Source organism: Helicoverpa armigera, chromosome 8 (assembly GCF_030705265.1).
Source record: "Helicoverpa armigera isolate CAAS_96S chromosome 8, ASM3070526v1, whole genome shotgun sequence".
In the NCBI taxonomy this organism is placed as follows: Eukaryota; Metazoa; Arthropoda; class Insecta; order Lepidoptera; family Noctuidae; genus Helicoverpa; species Helicoverpa armigera.
This window is the reverse complement of record NC_087127.1, coordinates 619337-643377: the sequence shown is the minus strand read 5'-3', so window position 1 is coordinate 643377 and position 24041 is coordinate 619337. Positions and strand designations below refer to the sequence as shown.

The window sequence follows — 24041 nt, the reverse complement described above, 5'->3', positions numbered from 1 at the left end:
TTATTAGAAACATAATGTGCTATTCTCCCAACAGCCACTACTGCAGCCGATGCGGGCTCCGTCAACCACATCCCCGCACACGCCGCCCCACTCAGCCCACAGCACGCACATCAGCCACGCGCCCTCCTACGACCGGCTGGAAGAAGCCCTGCTGCAGCCCACATCCTCAAGCGTGCAGCAGCTCATGCGCCGAACCCCTCTCCCGCCGCGCCGCCTCAGCCGCTCAGCCGACAACAGCCCAGACGTCATCAAACGCCCCCGTCACGACAACAACAACGAACAACCCCAGATCCATGCTACCGACTTCTCTACTAAAAACAATACTCATAGTCGCCATGAGACTGGGAACAATGGGAATGGCATTTCCAACAGCAGCTCGTCCCCATCTCCTCGGCTGATCGATGAAGTAAAGAATGAGCCGATTGATATGTGTCCGTCTTCGAACCCGGATATTGATAGGAGCACGGATGATACGCCGCCTCATCATCATAGACCACTTGTGAGTTGGTAAAATTCTACCTTATTATTTATAAGACTAAGCAAGGGTTCGATTCCCAGTTATTGCTGTATTTACATATATGTTTATGCAGAAAGGTGCAATAGTTTAAGCAGTTAATTACGTAGATCCTGTTATTATATTGAAAAGAGTTTAATTTGTAGGTACTTTTACATGTATAGTAGGTAAGTAGTCGAATCTGGAACCTAGCAAGTTAGTATACCCAGTAGAACGGAAAACCAGTTCATAATTCTTTAGTTACTAATTGTTTCATTAAATATTTCATACGACAATGGCGTAATTTTAGAAGCTGCCGCGAATAATTTAAATAACCTTCTCAAAACAATATTAAAACAATATGAACGTTTAATAAAACTGAAACTCAAGGAAATCTCATGAAAACACTGAAGAGACAATAGTTATGTCGTACTGACACGATTTTCAGAGATAAACTATGTTTTAAGTTATGATTTGGGCATTCATACAAAAATTGCTTAAACCAACAAATTCTTCAATACTGAGTAACACAATAAAAACACAAACAAATCGTCAAAAGTACTAATAAGCAATATTATCGTATTACGTTTATAGGGCTTGCTTAACGCATTCTATGAATGTTAATTCAAGGAATCGATTGATTACTAAATCGATAAATTTTCCATTGAGACTTCAATTCGGACTGTCGAACATATGTTGGAACTAATATATCAACTCTGTTAATTAACATAAACAATTGATGAATGTAAAAATAATACCTTGATGATCATTTAAGTATCCAATGGCAGCCATCTTGGTCAAACATACCAATTCAAAATTCGAACACGTTCCATTCTCAATTCCCAACAACCATAGAGTTACCAAGGAGGTTGAAAGCTACCAGTGACAATGGCCAGTTCCAACTAGATTTGACACTCGTCAAATTTCGATAGCCTTGAAGCACCTTTATAAGCGTCATTTATACGTTATTAGTACTGAGTATTAGAGTGCTAGACACTAGAATTTGTACCCGGAACTGTTATGGTGTCAAGTGGAGTGTCGGGTAGACTGACAGCCGATAACATTGTCTCAGTCTTTGTGACACACAGAATTAGGAACCTTGACCGATGATCGAGCTTGGCACTCATTCTGTATGTTTAGAAAAATGGGCATATAAGGCAGAACACGTAGTACGAAAATATTAATTAAAACTAAAAATATCTCTAACTACTTCAAATTCAGACTACGCAAAATTTCGTTGAATACGCATTAAAATTCAGGAAAAAAAATCCGATTCCAGGGAAAACAAACCATTTAAATAAACAAAAATAAGATCCCATTTGCGGAGAAGAGCCTATATTTTTATTAGGACGCAAACTTTAGTTATTTAGAAGTTAAATTGGTGTACCTCCTAATAGTTGACGACTCCTACAGACTTCTGTTAATATCGCTTTCTTGAAATAAGGCTTTAGGAAAAGAAAAAAGATTTTCATTTTACACTTCGTTTCCAACAAAATGTTTTTTACATCGTAAATAATGATAGACCTACTTAAATCAATAGACGGCTTCCTGTTTCTGGTTTCAGATTCGACTACTACTTAGAAATAAACAAATAAAAGCCTACAAATATTCCTACGACATCTATTAATACAATCATATATCACATTACATACCTACTTAAGTAGCGGCCATAGATTAGTTAAATACAGCGGCGTGAGTTTAATGCCTAACTTTGTGCGTCCTCAGGGAGGGGGCCCGCCGTCCCGCGGCAGCTCGGCTGATGCTGAGGAGTGCACGCCGCCACCGCACCCGCCGCCCTTCATACAGCCTCCGGAAACCAAGCTCTTCAACCCGGCGAATACATACAACTTTCCCATGGACGCACTGACGCATCCTTCTTTGACTGGTAAGTTAACTTTTTATAGAAAAAAAATATTTAATATTGTGTATTGTATAGAAAAGAAAATGGACTTATCGGAACGTAAAGAATTACAAATCGGAGTTTTGACTTAAATAATATCTAAAGTTGAGCTGTAATTTTTTTTGAGAATTCTGAAGAATTATATAAATAACTACAACTTTAAGTTTTGGATATTTGAGGCAACCAAACATGACACATGGTTATATAAATAATGGTTTAAAGTAGTAATTTATTTTTGTTGTGAAAAAGTAGCTTGATGATTATCCAAAAGTCATGTTTGGTTGCTAAAGAATGATTGATTTTATTGAAATCAACTTTTATGAGAAACGATAGCATATGAACCGTGTAATGTTTTCAGGTCTGCAAAGTCCATTGACTCCGGACGGCATCGCAAGTACTTCCCAAGGTGAGTGCCAGCTTGTCTAGCAACGAATTTATTTTATTGCATTACTACATATATTGAGACAAACGATATTTTTAATGCACTGTCTGTCGTATGCCACCATCACCGCTTCCTCTCTGCTCTGTCATATTAGGTTTATATATCATTATTAGGTTTTTTTTATTATAATTTTTGTTTAAAAGTGTATGAGGCAATTATCACGTGACATATAATTTATTTCTATTAATATATGTATATTATTATAATTATATACTATTAACCTTGTATATGTCTTCATTTTGTGCTCTGTGTTTCTGTATTTAAATTAATTAATGTTAGCTTTTTGTGTTATGGTTCGATGGAGACGCGTATAGGTACAATACTTATTCGATTTTTATTTTGGAATAGTTTGGTCTATCTGTACGATTGGGACGAATGTTTATCATTGAACCAAAACGCAATGTGGCGTGCATGTAACTGTTACTGTAACATAGTGTAATGTAACTATACGAAGATATGCTAGCTTGTTTTATAGATGTTAAACAAATTGTGTGTTAGGAAAACCCCTCACTCCCATGTCTCCGAATTAGGTTTTTGTTGTTACTTTTTGTTTCTATTTGCCGATTTATTTTAATTCTCTCATTATTTAAAAACCATTCGACGGAAACGAACGAAATGTTAACGAACCAAATTGTACCACGAATTGGCTGTAAACATTACTTTCAAAAATTTATAAAGAAAAAAACCTACTCGAAAATAAGAAGAAAACCACAAAATTAGCTTCCGAGAAATCCAATCATAACTTCGATATAAAAGTTGAGCGAATTCAGTAAAAGTTGAGTTTACTTATTGTTCGGAGCATAGCGGATCTCATGAATCATTTCTAAATACACTATCGGCTTACACTCGATCACATTGTCTTGGGAAACGGAAAATATAATAACAGGGAGATCGAACAATGGATTTTTAGTAATGGTAACTTGGTGTCGGTTTATATAAAATACGCTCAAATTATTTCATTGAAGAATTAAAAACGCTTTTGTTCGGGAAATTTGAAACAAACGTTGCGCGCGTCTGTTATGACAACGGAGCTAGTCGATCACACAATCATTGCTGAGCTTTACTAGCGAGGAGTAGGCGACAATGTTGCGTTACTAATACCGCTTCGCATAATCCGAGGCGGGATCGCCTGTCATCGTAACGGGGGGTGGCGGTGCTTATGGAGGCTACGATACGAGAGTGCATTAAACGAGCATCGACGGGGCTAACTGCTTGTGTTGTGACCAGGTGGCGCCCGCACCCCCCAAGAAGATTACCGCTGTGAGCCATGTAACAAGAGCTTGTCGTCCCTGACGCGGCTCAAACGACACATCCAAAACGTGCACATGAGACCGTCCCGGGAGCCGGTGTGTAACATTTGCCGGCGGGTTTACTCGAGTCTGAACAGCCTCCGCAACCACAAGTCCATCTACCACCGCAAGCAGCAGCCGGCGGCCGCGGCGCCCGGCCCCTTCTACTCCGTCAACTGACGCTCGGCCCGCCGGCCCCGGCGCGCGCCCCTCCCGTTGCCATTCGAAGAAACCGAGCTGCCATCCTAACCACCTAAACGCCATACTCTTGCCCCTAGACTTCGTTAAGTTAAACAAAATTGTAACGCGATATGTTCCTAACATTTGTATATAGCATAGTAATGCATGCGCATCGCAAACTTTATCTTATATGTATGTATAATTTATTATTTCTCACTAAACGTATCGTATTAACGCTCGGTGGGAGCGCAGCGCGTTGCGGCGCCGCTGCGCTGCCACGTCCTCTATGGAACCAATTGGGACATCTGATCGGTACACGCATAACCACCAACCGTTTTGTAAAAAGCGCATTAGTCAAATTCGTGAAACACGTTCAATTGCCTCTACTAGGTTCAAAATTGCCACCGAAACAATAGTGGTACACTTATTGTGCCAATTGGTTCCGCTACAAGGGACCCGTTGGATGCGAGCGGTCGCACTGGTGAGGGCTACGACGGGCGTCGCGTGTTGACTAATGCGCTCATGTTGGTTGTTATGTGTGGCGCAGTTGGCCCTCTGGGCGCGGGCCACCGCTGCGACGTCTGCGGCAAGCTGCTGTCCACGCGGCTGACGCTCAAGCGGCACACCGAGCAGCAGCACCTGCAGCCGCTGCACTCGGCGCGCTGCTCCCTCTGCCACAAGGTGTTCCGCACGCTCAACTCGCTCAACAACCATAAGAGCATCTACCACCGGCGCCAGCGCGCGCCGCCGCAGGCGCAGCCGCAGAACCTGACCACCGCGCCCGACGCCAAGCTCACGCCCCAGCATCACAACATCGACTTCTACAAGTTCAAAGACCAGTTCAATGTCTAACTTCTCCAACGCTCAGATTTACTTTTTCAAAAATCTTTTATTCTCTATTTAAAAGGAAAGTAACTATTTTTATTATTTTTTCATATACTTACCTTTTTATGTCCGTAACGGGACTTGTATATTTTTTGTTTTTCAGATTGTTTTTCTCTATGAAATATTTATTTGTGAACTTTGAACTTGTAAGTAAGGGTTGACATTGACTAACATCACAATACTTATGGCTTTCTGACATTCCACTTGTTACAAGGGAGGGCGACAGATCGAGTTCCACATCATGATTGTTTATGTTAGACGTGATCGATCCATTGCGCCCGGAGAGTGCAATACTGCGGTATAAAAATGATTCCTGAATTTTTACACTATGTTAAATGTGCGACAATAAGGCGAAGAGAAAAAAAATAATATTTTGAGAAAAGATGAAAAATCTTGGTGCTGTAAATTTATATATTAGGCTTAAATTTATATAAAAAGAAACGGTGTTCGTGTAAGTAACAGAAGAGGCATATTGTTTTCAAATTATTGTGTTCATTATTTTCGGCAATTATTTATTTTGTAATTAATCTGTATGATCTCACTCTTAGATATTTATACGAGATTACTAAACGAAAATATGTAAAAAGTATAAAAAGCTATATACACAGATATATAATTGGCTTAAGAGGCTTTCAAATTTTTATTTTTATTTTAGGTGTTTATTTTCATTTTTAAGACTGAATTCAGGATAGCACCAATAGAATGAGATGAAAGATTGATTTTTGCAAAAATATATATATTTACCCGCAGATAGCACTACCACAGATATACAACAGAAATATACCGGACTTTACACAACCAGGACACAGCTACCGACACACACAGATACAGACTACTCTCGCTTACTTTTGCAGTCGACACGTTATTTATCATTTATCAATTTATTTATATTATTTATCTTATTTGTCGACTTTTATACATCCTTTGCTGCCTTTTTATTATTATAATTATTGACAAACAAACATCAGTCTACGAAATTGCATTTTACAAAGTGAATCGCAAGGTGCCATTTTAAATGAATATGGCTATTTTATTTTTTAGATTAGGTCCTTTTTAGTTTTCAAGCATTAGTTTTATCGCAATCTTGTGTTTGTTTCTTTTTTTATTATTATTATTTCGTTGAGCCTTTTTACAATAGGATATTTTTTAATAATATTTTTTTCGCTTTTTACCGACCTACATGTACTCGTATTTTTTGTACATTAAACACTCACATTTTGTTTTTTGTTTTGTACAATTGTAATTACACATTATAATTATATTATACATAATAGGTAATACTGTAAAACAAATTTTTAATAATTCTCAGTGTTAAATGTTCCTAAATTTCAACAGTGTGAACTTTTCATCTATATTGTTCCATGCTCGATGTTAATTAGTAACGGAATTTTGCTTGCCATAACATAATTTAGTAATATGTCTCGATGTTGGGTGACGAAACTTCAACGCGGCCACGAAATTGAATGGAAACATGAAAAGCAAAAAGGTAATGTTTTTTCTATATATTTCGTACAAGACGTACATTTGAAAGTTTTTACATAAACGTAACATTTTAGACGTCCAAAAATAAAATACTTGTCTAATTTGGGAAAGATTGTCGCGTTAAAGTTAAATCATCCAATATAGAAATTAATGTGCGTCTTTCCTTTGTGAAGAATATTCTAGTTCATGAAACATCACTATACTGACTTTATAAAGTCGATAAAATATCACTATTGTTAAAATTTTCATTTCATAGCAATAAGGGAACTTTGATTGTAAATGTTAACATAATTTATTATAAAATGATATACACCTTAAGTAATATTAGTGCCTGCTTCATATTATTGTGTTCTTATTGACAAAAAAAGACATATTTTGCGTATTTTTTCGTGAATTTGAAAGCATTGTTAGGTAGTGTTTGACACACTTGATACCTAGATATTGATGCTTTACCTTTAAACAACTAAGAGGCTTCCTAAAATGCTATATGTTATCAAATTCTGTTGTTATTGCTAGATACATAATGCTTAGCCATTACTCGTTTAGTTAATTAGTAAGCTTTATTATGATAGTTTGGCCAATTGGAAGACTAGAGATTTGGTGCTAAAAGGAACGATGTTCGTGTTAGAAAACATAAGGGAATCGAAAAAAGGAATCTAAATTTTGTCAAATATTTCGCAACATTCCGTGTACGAAAACTAAAATCATTAAAAAAATGTTAAGTTTTTATTTGCGTAACATTGCAAAGTTTGAAACGTAGGATTGTTGTTTTTTGATTAGTAATTTAGTCATAGTTTTTCTTGTTAATTTGGGTTTGGGAAATTAAGTTAGTTGACTAAATAGGATTAAGGTTTATCTGAATTCATATAGCTAATAGAAACACATGTTTAATTTACGATTACAGGGATGTGCTGCAGTGGCAGTACGGTATTTCAGCTATATGCTGGGAAATTTAAGAATTTATTTAGTAAAAATCTTGTCTCTGGTTGGGAAAAATTTTGCCAAAATAATAAGCGCTATAGACTGATTAGAGTAAGTACGCGTTTGACTTGTACACTATTAGGCGTATTTTATAGATAAAAAATGTACATTATTTACTAAATTAACTGATAATTTTATAAAAAAATGTCGAGAACTGTTGTCGCACAGAAGGCGGTCAAAGCGTGATTAATTTTGGTATTAAAGAAACTCGAAATTTATTTGTGATTTCAAAATGATCTTTGGTTGGAAATTTTTAGGGTTTAAGTTATTTTGGGATCTCGAGAGGCCGAGGCCTCGGGTTTGAAAGGGCTAGCACTACACCGTGTTCTAAGGAGCAGAACACATCCCTGTCAAAAACTATATTAGTTAGGATCTTAGCAAGTTTAAGACTGTTTCTGTGACCTGTTTAAGTTTTTATCTTTCTAACGAGTTAAGAATTTTTTTCAAACGCGCACGAATGCGTGCGTTGACTTTATCCAATGTGTTCTTATACTTCTTGTTGGCATTTTTACTTATTTTATAAGGAATCTAAATTAATTTATTGGTTGTTGTATTGAAATTTTATATATTATTTTTCTTAAATTATTGTTCTACTATCCACGAATCTAGATATTTTTTGTTAACAATTGGCATCTGTGTAATGCAGTCCATTAGATGTTTTAATATTATTCGAGATTGTGCCAAAAACTTCGGTGTTTTTATGTTTTGTCTTCCATTTTGAGGCGAATTAGTCTTGAACGTAGCGTGGAACGCCAAAAGTAAACAAATAATTTTAATGGGCTGCACTTAGTTAATATATTCTATAATAATAAAAATGATTTCGCAACACTATATTATATTCATAAATAGTTCTTTTCCTTCCTTACTTTTTAAATAAAAATAATTGAAGTAACTACTCATAAAATGTAATCGTTAAACCGAACTTCATAAATCCTAATATTGATGATAATGGCGTTTTTAATAAAAACAAATATACAAAAACAACATTGCCAGTTTTATTAGACCTCCTGTAGGAGCCCCTATATGTGCTTGTTCGTAGCGACGAGTAGGTCATTCCATAGTGCACTGTTTTGTTTTATTTTCTGATTAATTTCGAAACACGCTTAGCATATCTAGTTTTCCCGCCTCAATATTTATTTTCCCGCCTCAATCGCATGCTGACTGTTAACACCCTTCATGAGCCACTGTAGCTTCGCCATCATTTCAATTTATTTTTATTTTATTTATCATTTTATTTTAGTCACACTACTTTTGTTTTTTTAATTTTTTCTTTAAAAAAAATCAATCTGGTCTTAATGAGATCCCTGGAGTAGGTTTATTTTTTTTTAATTTACACCGCGTTCGGGGACCAACCCCATATTTTTTTGTTTTTTCGATCTGTTTACAGGTAAAAAGGTATTCACGTGCACGTTATGCGGGAAGGTTCTGTGCTCAAAGGCGTCGTTGAAGCGGCATATCGCTGACAAACATGCCGAGAGACAAGAGGAGTACCGATGCAATATATGTGAGAGGGTGTACTGCTCCCGGAACTCCCTGATGACCCACATATACACGTACCACAAGTCGAGGACAGGGGAGACAGATCAAATACGATTTTTTTAGTGACTACTCGGACGGAGTTGGCGCGGCGTGCGGCAGTATTCATCTAGCAAAGAGAATCTACTCGAGCACAACCTACATGAACCCGCCGTACATAGCAACACTTACAAAGGTTAGATATTGTTTATAGAACCAGAAACAAATTAGAGAACAGACGATCTAACTCATTAACAATGGATTTCCTTTATTAGACTAAGCTAGGTATAAGGGTCCTTCTTAATTTTTTTCATTTCATATATTTTCTGTTCAATTTTGAGTTTATAGATTTTAGTTTGGATTTTATGTTCTTTAAGTTCGAGTGTACTCCTGAGAGGCCCTCCCCCCGCCGCCCCCCTCGCCCCCCTCCCGTCGGGTTTCGCAGTTTTGACGTTGTTGTGTTGCTTGGAGCATGCTTCTATCATTTTTGTTATCACGTGTCTATGTGTTATTGTGGTTGAGAGACTTTCCTTAAGATTTTGGATATTATGAAAATCTCGTGATTATTGTGTAGTTAGTCAATGTGTACAGTGCATATTATTAGTATTATTGATAACTATTAATAACCTCATACATGTATTACTGAATGATAATTAACAAACAGAAAATCACTCTCTCGATTTTCTCCATGCCTCCACGTGTTGCCAGCTAACGATATCTACCATCTTTCTGGGTAAATATGCTTAATGTAAATGGGTTGTTTTTGTTTTCCAGCAGTACCGCCCCTCCGTATGCCCCCGCCCACCGCCGGCGGTATCAACGAGCCCCAAGAGTGTCCTTACTGCCGCAGGACATTCTCTTGTTACTATTCCTTGAAACGACACTTCCAAGACAAGCACGAGCAGTCGGACACGCTGTACGTGTGCGAGTTCTGCCACCGGAGGTACCGGACCAAGAACTCGCTGACGACGCACAAGAGCCTGCAGCACCGCGGCTCCAGCGGCATGCTCAAGCGGCTGCTGAAGACGTCGGCGCTCCACTCGGCGCTGGCGCCCTCGCCGCACCACCTGTTCGACCTGGGCGCCGAGCACGGCCCGCAGCTGCCGCCCGGCCTGCAATGACCTCAGACCATGGCCTAGACCCCGGGCACAGCTCCCCGTTGCGAATACTCCTGGCCTGCCCGCCAGGCCTATTCGTAACGCGGCTCGACACTCGCGCTCACGACATGGACGGCATCATATGTGCAATATAACGGACAATGCCAAAACAATGCAGGACTATGCCGCATTTATGGTTAATCGTATTATAATTAGTTAAATATTGACGTTAGGGTTAAAAATTACATAAACAGTATTGTCGCACGCGACTGCTAGGAGTCGTTTAGTGTACGCTTCGAGGATCGGACTTCGCTTTGTGACTAGTTCGTAACAGTCGCGAGTTACGCCATTTTCTAGTGAAAATGTTCCAACAGTGTTCAATATGACAATGTAATCCAGAGCAATACTAAAGTATTAATATTTCTAGTACTGCCAAAATTATGCCAACTGTATTCTAAAATGAAATACATTTTTTAAAATCACTTTTCGATAAATGTCTAGTGTCAAATTAGATTCGATAACTGTACAAAATGAGAACGTACAAATTTTAAACCGTAAATATTAAAAGAAATGCAAAGAAAATATTTTTTAAAGAAACTTTTTTCGGAACGCCAAATCTAAATTAATTAAAATGATACAGATTATTTAGCGGTTAATTACAAAAATGTTTAGATTAAAAGTAAAAAAAAAAATGTTGATGTTGAGTAAAAAAAATTAAAGACTTCTTAGAATCTGATTTCGAAAGTACAAAATTTAACGTCTAACAATATCTAATCTATGTGCGTTTGGCTTCAATAATAAATAAAAAAATGATTATGATCAATGTGTAAGTAGCCGTGCCTTCGTTCGTCTTCGAAATATTAATGGATGAATTTCTGAACTGACGAGGAGTAAAGGCAAGTGACGGTTCACGGACGAATCAAAGTTGGCGGTGACGTTTCGAAAAGGGAAAATGCTCTAGGGTTGCCACGCTCCGGTGGGATCCTTGAATACAGGGTCAAGAGTGAGTAAACAGACGTAGGAAATAGAGGCGCTGGGTTGCCAGAAAGTGGGTCTTCGAAAAGCAGTTCGACGATCGTATACGTGTGCATGATTACAAATCATGAAACAAAATCAAACATTTCTTCTGTATAGGAATACGTAGACTTTAGGTATTAATTAATAGAATTATATTTAACCTGTATCCATTTTCGGATTTCTCTCTATGAGTGTATAGTGGTTCTTATTTAAATGTCGACCAACGTAGCTGATGTCTCGTTATTGAAAATTTATTAGATTATTATTATATTATTCTCAAAAAAAATCTTAGGATTACCTAACCATAAGATGGCTGCAAATTGTATAAAAATTTATTTTATTTACTTATATCGTAGAAAATTGCTTGCGAACCGCGTTTTTCAGGTAACACGACATATCTATTCAGGGTGTTTCAAAACGTAACTCGATAATATCTTCAATCGCGACCCAATCTCTTAAACCACATATCACAAACATGAATATCTTTAAATGAAAGAAAGTATTTTTAACACCGTGATATTTCACAAAGCCAAAGAAATTAAATAATGTGAATAATACTTGCTGATTTGCATTTAATCCCGTAGAAATATGAAAACTTTCTGAAGATAGTTAAAATACTAAAATGTATTGTGCCATATCCATTTTACGCGTTCTGTAGAATTCTCAAAATTAACGAACATATCAAGTTCTGTTCACTCAAAGTGACATGAAATCATCATTTCGCAATTAGTACTAAAACGTCAATGCAACTTACAATAGCAAACATCTATACAATACGTTGTTTTAGAGCAATTAACATTATTTTTTTGCATTTATTTTTCAAATGTTAAGTAACTTGGGTATAGGATCGTAATGTAGGTATTTTTTGTATTTTTACTTTCTTTTTCCGAATGTTACATATATGTGTACTTTGTGATATGAAATACATTTAATGAGAAGTTGTTTGGTATAATCCAGATATTTTAACATTTAAGTTTTATCATTTTATCCTCAGCTTAACTAGATGTTAACGGCGGGTTGATTTCGAAGTAGTTTTACATGGACATTAGCCGGTAAAGCCCGTATACCTCCATTTATGTAGTACCTCAACTATATTATTTTGTTTTTTTATTTTTATTTCAATGTTACAGGCTGTTTAATTTTTAATATAAAAAAGAAACACGTCGATGAAATAATTTGGGAAATATTAAAGATCATAGAATCATATTTAGCTGGAGCTTAGAAGGGAAAAGCAAGCGGGTAGTTTGAATTGTAAATATAAGTTAGAATACTTACATAACTGAGTATCGTGGCATCGTTCGGGAATACAAGCCTCGTGATATTATTAACTAAATAGTAAATAGATAAAATCATTAATGGAAAGGATTTTTATATATTCTACTAATGGATTTATTAATAGTGAAACTTAGACTTAGTCTTCATAATGTTTTTTAAATGTTTGTGTTTATTGTTTTCGCTGTGCAATGATTTCTTATTGGTTTGGCTGTTCATTGAGCTTATTGTTGACTGCTTCGTTGAAATATTGGATTTTACATCCCCACTTCTTTTGTGGAAGTTCTTTTTGTGAATTATTTGGAAGTAATTTATCTAAATTGATCTCAGTTGACAGCTGCGTACTACATCAATATCGGAGACAGCCGTTGGTGATTGTTGTTAGCTCTTAAACTATTGTAAAATTTGTGTTAAGTTTGGATTATGTGTCGGCAAAAAAGGAGGTTCAGAGTCGCAGCGTAAAATTTAAAATTCAATAAAAAAATCACGAAAAACCAGTCGCTAAAAAATACAGCGAAACAATAATAATTAAAAGTATATTTTGCAATGTATACCAAAATACTGCATTTTTAAATAGTAAGATGAAAGTGAGAAAATCTTTTTTTATATATATTACGTGTAAATTATAGCAGCCCTTTAAATCCGCAATATAATTTTTCGCTTCTTCGCCAGTTAATAACGTTAAGTTTAAAGAAATAATTTAATAAACAGACTGTGTTACTAATTAGTGTAATGCACAAATTAATCAACAACGGGATGCCTTCTAACAGTACAACTTTAACAATAGCCTACACTAGATAAATATATAAGAATCGCGTACTTTAGAATGACTATATGGGCGTAGCTTTCGTCTCAAAATAGTTGCATAAAATATCTAGATTAATGTACTCTTTTATGAGTAACAGCTAGATAACGATCTTAAAGTTGAGTATTGATCCACGCTCAACACTCGGGCGGTACGTTGTGGATCGATGCTCAGTTTTCGGCTCGTGTTTCGCTAGCTCTCTGGTAGCTTTATGTAGTAATTAGGCTTCAGTATCTGAGCCAATCTACTCCCAAATGTCATTTTAAAGTATTTTTATGGTCAGTTTTACTTTGCAAAATCAGTAACTTTTGTAATCAGAATAAAGTTAATACTGCCGGTTTTTTTATCCGTTTTGTATGAGTTGATAGGGTTTCCATGATTTTCCTTAGGATTACTCGTGGATATAATAATAATTACCTAATCTTATGATAGGCAGGTAACTTGAACTTCTATATGATCGAAGTTAAGCGTCTTGCGGGACTTCTCACCTGACAATTACATGTTCACAAACCGCTTCACAAAACTGTTTTCTTTTAAGAAAATGAAATGCTTTTATCGTAAGTATTACCTCCTATAATTTTAAGTATTACCTCCAATTATATAATTTAATTTCTAATGTATTAGTTTAGAGCGTTTGTTTGCCTCTGAATACAGGCCGATGTATTTATGTATGTATTACAGTTACAGCATACAGACAGGACAATGTTTTATATTTATCTAATTATATTGTAAATCGCGAACGAGATATAACACTTGTTACATAGTATTTTTTCCCATACAATCATTTTTTGTTGATCCATTTCCATGTTTAAAATGCAATAGATATTATCCGTTATTATTTTATTTGGAAGCCCTGTGGTTTTTAAATAAAATAGTAGCGAAACCAGATCATACAATAGTTATTTATAAATAATTTAAATTGCTCGATCGGCGGCGGGACACCATCTTTTTAAGAATAAATCGACTGCATTTTTTATTGAAACTGTTTTTTAATAGTTGCTCACAAATTAATATAAAATACTTACGAACTTGTAGTTTTCATACGAGAGTCACGGGTCGATGTATTCTTAAGTCAATAGCTTTAATATTTATATCAGTATCTTCCACTTTAAACGTAATATAATTATAATAATTACAGTTTTAGCAATAGTTCCCAATTCGCCACAGTACCTCAATATAATAGTTACATTTATCTATGACTTATAATAAGCTACAATCAGCAGATTTTCCTGTTTTTAATGTCAATTAAGATTTTAAGGAGCTCTATTTATTAATAGTGTAAGTCTTATTTCCCATTTTCATTTTAAATCGCCGAAAAGCGAATTTCAGACTTCAAAATTAACCTTTCAACCCCTAAATGTTTTTTGTAGTTTATTATTTTATCTTATAACATTTCGTATCAAAAAAATCTTAGTGCCAAATATTGACAATACAATTAAAGTCAAAATGTCAATGAACATCTCTTTGTATAATTTAACTAACTATAGTATATCAGTGTTAAATCTGCTAAACCTACAGTAAATAGTTACATTAATATAGTTCCGTAACTCAAAGTGCACTTACAACTTTTTATATAAAAATAATAAGTATTATATACTAAGTAACACACTTGTCCCCCCGGTCGAGCAATGTCGTTGATATCCCGTCTATAACAGTACATAAAAGAAAGTATTTACAATATACACACTATGACATACAATATACTGACAGTTATATGCTAGAAGTAACTTTTATCTACAGATAAAGTAAGGCGGTGGTGCAGTTTTACCAAAAACTGTTAATTTATAAGCAATTTTATATACAATCCGAATGTTGAGTGTTGATACTGTTGAGCATCGGATGTCGAGTTGGACGCGTGCTCAGACGCCAGTTGAGCATGACGTGTTGTAGTATACTCAGTACTTAATCTATTAAGTGACGAGTTGTTTTCTCATAATGTTTACGTTTTTATTTTTAGTAAAACTGTGCCGCTGTTTCTTGTTATGCTCGGTAACACATTTTATACACAGAAATATTTTTTTACGAGAAAAAAATACAATTTATATTGTGAAAGTTAATTAAGTGGCAATTCTAATTTACTGCATTATATTTTTGCTGACACACTTAGGATTAGATTTTTCTTTTTTTCGTAATTTAATGTATGCACGATCTGCGTTTTTATTAGCATTGATTTTCTTTTGTTTTCTTTATAAGCTGGATTCGTAAGTGATACATACGTTTGATTACCAAAAATTGGAAAATTAAATTAATAATTTATTGTATTTAGTAATTTTGACAAAAAAAAAAACAAAACGATCAAGCGTAAGTATCACTTGCGACGTTTTAATATGCCTAAACTAATATTGTGTTACTATGTAAAAGTTATAGTTTGCCATCGTTGATCAAAGATGAAAAAATATGTGTTAAATTTAGTTAAATGGAGTTTTGTTATACTTTTAAAGGGTCCGGGGATGAGGTGTGTACAAAAATGATTTATAGTATTGTGTATTGATCGAATAAGGTTAGATGTGGGGCCGATAGGACCTGGTAGGCTTCTCTTGAGAATTGTTGTAAGTTACACCAGTCGGTGAAGGCACTTACAGTACTATTGTTGTAGATACCAGGAGGGTACACGAGGGATTTTAAATCGTCACTGGATGCATGAGGGGAGCCTCGTCGGAGAACTGAACCCGCACCTCATTAGTGCCAATATTATAGGTTTTATAGTATATATTGCATAGTATGTAATTATAAAAGGTTTTCTCCAGGCTAAGTGCGCCTTCAGTTTTCCGATAAGGTTCTAATATTGTAAATTAATGTAAGCTATATTTCGTGTTGTATATTTTTCGTATGAATGCAGTAAAATCAATCAGTATTAAAATCGCAATAGATATAAAATGGGGAAATCATGCAAAAATAACATTAATATATTTAAAGAGTAGGACCTCTGATTCGTAATACATTACTTGTTGGATACACTACAAATATGACGAGTGACAAATGTTCTTGAATAAAAAGCGCAATGTACAACGAATCAGTAAATCTGCATTGATACTTAAAGTAGAAAACTCATGTTTCAGTGATATTTAAAAAGTGGTGTCTTTACTTGTTTTGATGTTGTTGATATATGTGAATAAGGAATCAATTCGGGTTGAGTATGGTTGTTACCACGAAAATAGATTCTCGGTCACATCGTCCATTTTTCGTTCCATTGAAGGTTCACTACGGTCTTTATCACGACAATACTTTACAGAGCCAGCAATGGAACACGAAATGTCACCTTTCAATCGCGTGTCTTTTTCGTGGTGACAGCTTTTTTGGTAGGAAGTTAGGAACATATCAGATAGTCGGAAAACTTAGTACTATAAGTATCTTTGAATCTGACTCTTTCGTCTAAACTATACTGGAGAAAAATATATCGGTTATTTTTAGGTTTAGGTTTCTAACAAAATCTGCGTTTCGAATTCTCAGCGACGTATAACAGTTGAATGTAATAAAAGTATAAAAATAAACTCGCAGTGATTCCATTGATGATGACGTCTTTTATTGTTTAGATTAGAACCTTTTCCCATTAATGTAGTCTTATATTTGCGTATGCGCAAGTGTGTACACATCAACATTATTAATTACTTAGAATTGGGGTAAATTCCTACGTTCAGGAGTTAATAAGCTCTATAGTCTTTAATTGAAGGTTCAGGACAGTAAAATATGGTAAAAATATAATCAAAAAGTCTGAGTAAAATGTGCTCATGCGCAGAAATTCTGACATCAGAAGTGGCAGTACCAATATGACTAAAGTCAAGTACCTACATGGAAAATATGCTTTGCTATGAAAAAAAGTAACTAAATATAACTTTTTATTCATTTCATGTATGGCAAAAACATACACACTGAGTGGAGAAAACAAATAAATAATATACGTAGGTGAAATAAGTAAGTACTGAACACTTCACAGTCAATGCAAGCGAATGGTCAATTTCGAAGAACTAAGTAAATGAAGCTTCTGAATACCATAACTACTTTTAATCTACTTACTGTCAGCTACAACTTTAAAGATAGACTCATAAATTTTAGTTCCAATCCCAACAATATTATTAGAAGTTTGAAAATATATCTCTCTAACCGTAAAAAACCTACATATAATATTCGCTATACCAATATGACATGTATACAAAATGTCCCAGATAATCAGGACCATTTTATTAAATAAGGGTAATTGCAATCCTTAACTGGCAACATTATCAACCACGGCTACCGGAAGTCCCCGTATTTCCGTTTGGATACGCATACTTACAAAAAACGACGTATTTGCTTAAGAATACTAAATGTACGATTGTAATATTTTCGTGAATTTGCTATTTGGCTGTGATTAAACACTGAATATACTTAGATAGTTTTACAAAATGATCTTATTATAGGGAAATATCAATTTTTCGCGATCTGTTAATGTCTATCGTGGTTTTCTCACATTCGTATCCAAACAAAGCTTGAGTCAAAGAAATGACATGAGAGATTGATGACAGTGACAGTGTCAAATAGTTAACAGATAAAAGTTTGTTGCGGTTTGCAGTCCACACGTGTATTTTTGTATCATTTTAAAATAAAATACCATTTAAATGCCGAAATAATGGATGCATACGATATCTTTAAGAAGTTAACAAAAGGTTTAACTTTCAAGTATAAAGTTTTAGGCGTGAAAAATAATGTAAGTACAAAACATAACCCCAATATTTATCCAAATAACTGAATTTCTTTGATTTAAATGTGAAAATCTTACTTGAAACATTGATACCACGTGTTAAAATAGTAAATATTACGTACCCCTTCAATTCAGTAAATAACTCAGCCCAGTATAAAACAAATGAGCTATGAAATTGATTGACAAACATTCACATTTCAAAACTCTAGAAACACCTTTTGATTTAAAAAGTAGTAGTGAAGGTACCTTCAACTTTATTCTCAACTACTTTTCTAGGGTCAAACAACAAAACCGACTATCAAGAAAGAAGAAGAAATAGAAATAAAGCAGGAACAAGTGAGTGACATTGAAGATGACATACAGAATGAATCTGATCACTCCGCATCAGACTCTGATGACCAGGAGTCAGGTGATGAGAAGGAGGATGGAGATCTACAGCTGGTGGAAGGAGTAAAAGTGGGTCAGAAGAAGAAAAAGAAAGAGAAGAAAGAAAAGCCTGAGGATTTGCAGAAGAAACTTGAATTGGAAGAGGTATTTATTTAGTAATTATGATTCTAAAGCCTTCTTGACTGTTGATGCAAAATGGTGTGCCAAAGGCTAATTGAATGTTCCAATGAAATTGCTATCTTAAATATTGAATAGATACAATTTAGACTTATCTTTTTTATAATGTATCTGTATAGTAAAATTGAATAAAATGCTTGTAAACGGCTAGTTTACAAATAAATATTAAATTCATTTAGCCTGATAAAACAGTATTTAAAAAATCAGCATAATTCTTAACAACAAAGATAAACTATTCTCATAATTCTTCCTAGCAAAATCGTTTCCGCAATGAGCACGGCATCAAGACAGTGGGGCGTCACGTGCCCGCTGCACTGCAAGACTTCTCGGAGCTGATGACAAGGTACAACATACCAGCAGCCTTAGTGGACACGGTGAAGGAGTGTGGGTACAGTGAGCCTACTCCTGTGCAGCGGCAGGCTATACCTTGTATGTTGGAAGTGAGTAATTTCTAAACAGTAATTCAATAGAAAGATCTAAAGAAATCAACTACTGGAATACAATCAATGCTACATAATTGACGTCTAGGTCTTAAAGAGATTTAACTGGAAATACTGAAACATTACTTAATTTTAAGTCTTACTTAAGAGTTTGTGCTGTAACAATCACACAAAATTGCTGCACAATTCAAACTCAATTTCAAGTCTACATAGATTCAATGATGAACACTTTAAATTGAGTAGTTTTAGTATTCTTCCATAAATTGCAGTCTTAAACCTAAAAATAAACTTTATTTTGTCACCACTTCTCTGTCACCACTGTCATACTTCTCATTTTAGTCTAACTCCACATGGTTTAAGTGAAATAACACTCAAACTTTTTATACTTAACTGCACTTATAATACAAAAATCTAACTTTTTCTTTCAAGGACCGCCAAATCCTAGCCTGCGCGCCAACCGGCTCAGGTAAAACGGCGGCCTTCCTACTGCCCATACTACACGCGCTCGGAGCTCCGCAAGGCGGCCCCAGAGCCCTAGTGCTCTGCCCCACCAGGGAGTTAGCACAACAGATATATAGAGAGGCTCTCCGACTTAGCGCTTCAAGCCAATTGAGATGTAGTGTTGTTAGGAGTATTAAGGAATCGAAAGTTAAGGAAAGAGAGGCTACTATTAGAAAGAGTGGTAAGTTTATTTGTGGAAACTTATTATGTTTGTTGTATTAATGTTTTACAAAAAATATAACAAAAATAATATTTTCAGATATAATTGTTAGTACACCAAATCGTCTGTGCTACTTGCTGAATCAAGACAATGTTAATATTTCTCTGGACAAGTAAGTACACATCAAAATAGTTGTATAAAATAGCTTAAAACAGTCTTTACTTAAACCAGTGTGATAAGTTTCACTAATTAAACCTTGCCAACTTAGCTTCAACACAATGAAATAATTTTAAAGTTTGTTCTATAGTCTCTGAACCTTTAGGTAACAAACCAACAAACAAAACTTCTATTACGCGATAGACCACTATATAATTTTTTGGGCTTGAAACTTTTGGGGCATGGTAAATACCAATACTGCCAATTGACCAGTTTTGTGAACGTTCTAATTTCCCACCTCTTTTCAGAATCCGCTGGCTAATAATAGACGAGGCAGACAAACTGTTCGAAGGGTCATCAGACGAAATGTCAGACTTCAGACAGCAGATGGAGCAGATTCTAACTGCCTGCGGAAGCAAACAGCGTCGCATCGCAATGTTCAGCGCCACGCATACGCCTGCGGTGGCCAAGTGGTGTCGACATCATATGCGGGGACTTATCAATGTTACTGTTGGACAGAGGTGGGTTATCTGAAGATATGAATGAAATAGACTATCTGTTACCTGTGGTTTCCCTAGGAAACTACCACCTGGATGCGTATAGAAAAGTAGACTATATGTTATTCAGCTGCCAAGTTTCATAAGCTTTTGCTTTTATAATATAAGTGTAACTTTTAAAATGAAAAATATGAGGTATTTTTAGAGAATCCTTAAAAGAACATTGTATGTAAAGCACAATTATAATTTTTTGATAATGCTTTTTGCTGTGCGCATTTCAATATTTACTTACCACCAGAAGACTACTTACTATTTAATTAATGTGCGGGTGCAATTATTACATGTGTGAACTAAATAATACTTTTATTATCTCTCAGGAATGCTGCAACAAATCTAGTGGACCAAGAGTTATTGTTCTGCGGCAACGAGAATGGCAAACTCGTCGCGTTCAGACAACTTGTTCAACAAGGACTGAAACCACCTGTGCTAGGTATGTAATATACTTTAAGATACTGAAGTATCTTAAAAAACATGATTATTTACTGAAAATTAAATTCTTGAATTTGATTCAGTTTACTTCTACTATCTATGAGATCCTTGTCACAAAACAGCTTTAAAACAGCTTAGCCAACTTTCAACTAAAGAAACTGCATTCTAATCGGTTCATCTGTTTAAGAACGATGGTGCCACAGACACACACTTAGTGGATAAACTAAACTCTTTGCAAAAGGGAGTAAAATACATCTTTTTTATTTCAGTATTCGTACAAAGCAAAGATCGTGCGAAGCAGCTGTTTAAAGAGCTCATATATGATGGTATCAATGTGGATGTCATACACGCTGATAGGACTCAGTTACAGGTAAAACATTCTTGACGATTAATTTTCAAAGCGTCTAATGTAACTTATTAGGTATAAATGTCAATGCCCCAGCCAATTGGTAATATGTAGTAGCCAAATAAACAAACAGCCCTTTGACTGAACAACGCCTTTCAATGATACGTCGCGTTGTTTTGTTTGAGATGATTCTTTTCAGGTAGCGACAAATGATAATAAGAAAAAAAAAACGGTTGTCTGTAAAGTCGGTTTACTGACGATAGTCGAACGTGACAACGTCGTAAGAAATTGATCGTCAGATGTCGAATACTGCCAAAAGCGGAGGCCGATCGTGCCTCTTTGTCTCTCGTTGCGTGCTCTCGCTTGCACTACAAGCCTTAAACGGAACGCCTCAGAGCGAGGTAACGCCGCATGAGTCATGTTTTTTCGTGCGTGCAGCCGGCTCCATCGATTTATAAGACGTTGTCACATCAAAAAGTATTTATTTGTATTTAAGTATATAAGCCCTCCCCAACATAGTTAGGAAAAAAGGCTCGGAGGATGATGAAGTAGATACCATTTAGGTTTTATTGGCTTGGTTGTTTGGACTATAAGTTCCCATTGGCATCGTATGAAAACATTTTCGGAAGGTACATACGTAAAAGCGGTAATTTTAACAGTTATTAGGAGAAGTCAGACCAGAAAGGAGAAAAGGTTAGAGGAGATCTGATAGAGGCTCCATGTAAAAACTATAAAAATTTGTAACATTTCAGCGTGACAACGTGGTCCGCAGCTTCCGCGTGGGTCGCATCTGGGTGCTGATCTGCACGGAGCTCATGGGCAGAGGCATCGACTTCCGAGGAGTCAACCTCGTCATCAACTACGACTTCCCGCCATCAGCCATCGCTTATATACATAGGTAATGTTTTGATATTAGGTTCTGCCAACGGTTTCACCCGCGTCCCTTGGAATATTACGATAATACGGGGAATACAAAAGTAACCTATAAACTTTCTCGGTACATGGGCTATCTAACGATGAAAGAATTTTCCAAATCGGCCTGTTGGTTCCTGAGATTAGGGCGCGCAAACAAACTCTTCAGCGTTATAATATTAGTATGGATAATTAGTGTAACTTGTTTATTATAACTTGTCCTTTATGTACCCCTGTATAAACAATCCATATACTCGCTTATGTACTTAGTGCACCCCATAAGTACTTTCTTATGAACTTCGTGTATGAAACTTTAAAAATATTAAGTTCATCTGTATTACAGGATTGGCCGTGCGGGCCGAGCTGGACAAAAAGGTCGCGCCATAACTTTCTTCACACAAGACGATGTTGGAAACCTTAGAAGGTAAATTTTATTTATACCTACAGATAATTCTAGACCCCTTTCCTAGGCAATTTCAGCCTATTTAGAGCATAATATGTGCTCTGTCACCCACGTCTCGTGGAAACAACTTCCTACACCCGGATAATTGAGCCTATGCCACTCGGTGATTAAGTAGCTTCCAAACAGTGTGTCAACTCTTTACTATAAGAAAATAAAGCCTAAAACCAAAATCCCCACTCATCACAACATTTCCCCCACAGCATAGCATCAGTAATGAAGCAGTCAGGCTGCCAGGTCCCAGAGTACATGCTGCAGCTGAGGCAGAACCCCAACAAACGTAAGAAGCTCATGAAGAAGGCGCCTAACAGGGATAAGATATCCACTATATTGGAGAAGAGGCCTGACAAGTAAGTTAGCTTGAACTCTTTAGTAATAATAATGGGAAAAAGACTTTAAAGTTGTGAAGTAAAAATGTTCCCTTTATAATTATGTATCTAGGCAACTTATTTTCAAACCTATGCAAAATATTAAGGATAATAAAAACGACTATTAAATTATGTCTGTTTGTGGGAATAAGCATCCTAATAAATAGCTGGTTATTTTTTAATCATGTGACAAAGCACAAGAGATCAACTGTGAGTAAAAATATGTATAAAAACGTAGGAAAATAACGATGATTATTTGTAACCAAACTCAGTATAGCTTTAGCATCGTTTTTCATTCCCTTTACAGAAGGAGACTAGAAGCAGCAAACGAAGCTTTAAAAGAAGACAAAAAAGGCACAGACTCAATAAAGAATGCAAAAAATAATAAACATAGAAAAACACAGAATGTAGAACAAAATAACAACAAAAATACACCAGAAAAAGGCAAGAATAACAAGAAAAGAAAAAAGAAAAATTTTGCCAATAAGAATAAGGGTGTTAAATAAATGCTTATGTTAATAAATATGTTTAAAACTATTTAAATTGCTTGTTTCATTTCGTCATAAACTTTCCTTATCGTCGCAAACACAAACACAAGTTAACTAAAATTACCTTTACGTTATATTTTTGACTTTGACGAGGCGTGTAAATAGCCTCATCGGGGAAAAATAATAAAAAAATAATGGATTTAATTGGGACAAATTTAAAAGGTGGAATGAAGAAAGAAAAGAGAAGTGCGGGACGCGGGAGCGGCGATTTCAAATCTTGAAAATCGAATGCGGGAAAAACAATATGGCGGTAAAACTCAAATCGTAATTCAATTAAATCCCTGCCGATGATATTCCGTTAGACACCAATACTCACTACAACTATTTGCAGCAATAAAGCCCACGTACCTTGTGAATCCAGGGACCTCACTTAGAACCAGCGAGATGTGAAGATGCCTCGTTCCAGGGCGCGTGGTCGCGGTAAGGGCTGCCGGCCGGCGAGCTAAATCTAGGTTCATCCGCCGGTGGACTGGTTAAAACTCGCGAAATCAGCACTGCACTATAAGTCCGCAATGTCTTCTAGCAGCAGGTTCAATTATTACACGAGAATCTTCAGGAAATCAC

General features: G+C 35.7%; 3 protein-coding genes across 14 annotated transcripts in view; 2 read left to right on the top strand and 1 right to left on the bottom strand.

Moving 5' to 3' along the window:
• The window catches only part of Br (broad), a 144029-nt gene extending 127160 nt beyond the window's left edge, over nucleotides 1-16869 (top strand). For 7 of the 11 annotated variants that reach the window (XM_049838137.2, XM_049838140.2, XM_049838142.2 and 4 more), the window contains 4 exons: nucleotides 35-499; nucleotides 2219-2378; nucleotides 2752-2799; nucleotides 9942-16869. In XM_049838137.2, coding sequence (XP_049694094.1) covers nucleotides 35-499; nucleotides 2219-2378; nucleotides 2752-2799; nucleotides 9942-10288 — 1020 coding nt within the window. In that variant the 3' untranslated portion in view covers nucleotides 10289-16869. Of the gene's footprint in view, nucleotides 1-34; nucleotides 500-2218; nucleotides 2379-2751; nucleotides 2800-4062; nucleotides 4822-4851; nucleotides 8637-9039; nucleotides 9364-9941 lie in introns of those variants that run through there. The other 4 variants (XR_007510697.2, XM_049838145.2, XM_049838146.2 and 1 more) reach the window with 4 other exon arrangements.
• Nucleotides 1-24041, bottom strand: part of LOC110383678 (protein lin-37 homolog) — a 358932-nt gene that overhangs the window by 314123 nt on the left and 20768 nt on the right. The window lies entirely within an intron of this gene.
• On the top strand, nucleotides 17862-23466 carry LOC110382994 (DEAD box protein 52 homolog). Its single transcript, XM_064035903.1, has 12 exons — nucleotides 17862-18042; nucleotides 18313-18567; nucleotides 18855-19040; nucleotides 19470-19722; nucleotides 19801-19873; nucleotides 20166-20378; nucleotides 20732-20844; nucleotides 21113-21213; nucleotides 21942-22087; nucleotides 22445-22525; nucleotides 22765-22911; nucleotides 23237-23466. The coding sequence occupies exons 1-12, from the start codon at nucleotides 17965-17967 to the stop codon at nucleotides 23433-23435; spliced, it is 1845 nt and encodes a 614-aa protein (XP_063891973.1). The 5' UTR covers nucleotides 17862-17964; the 3' UTR covers nucleotides 23436-23466.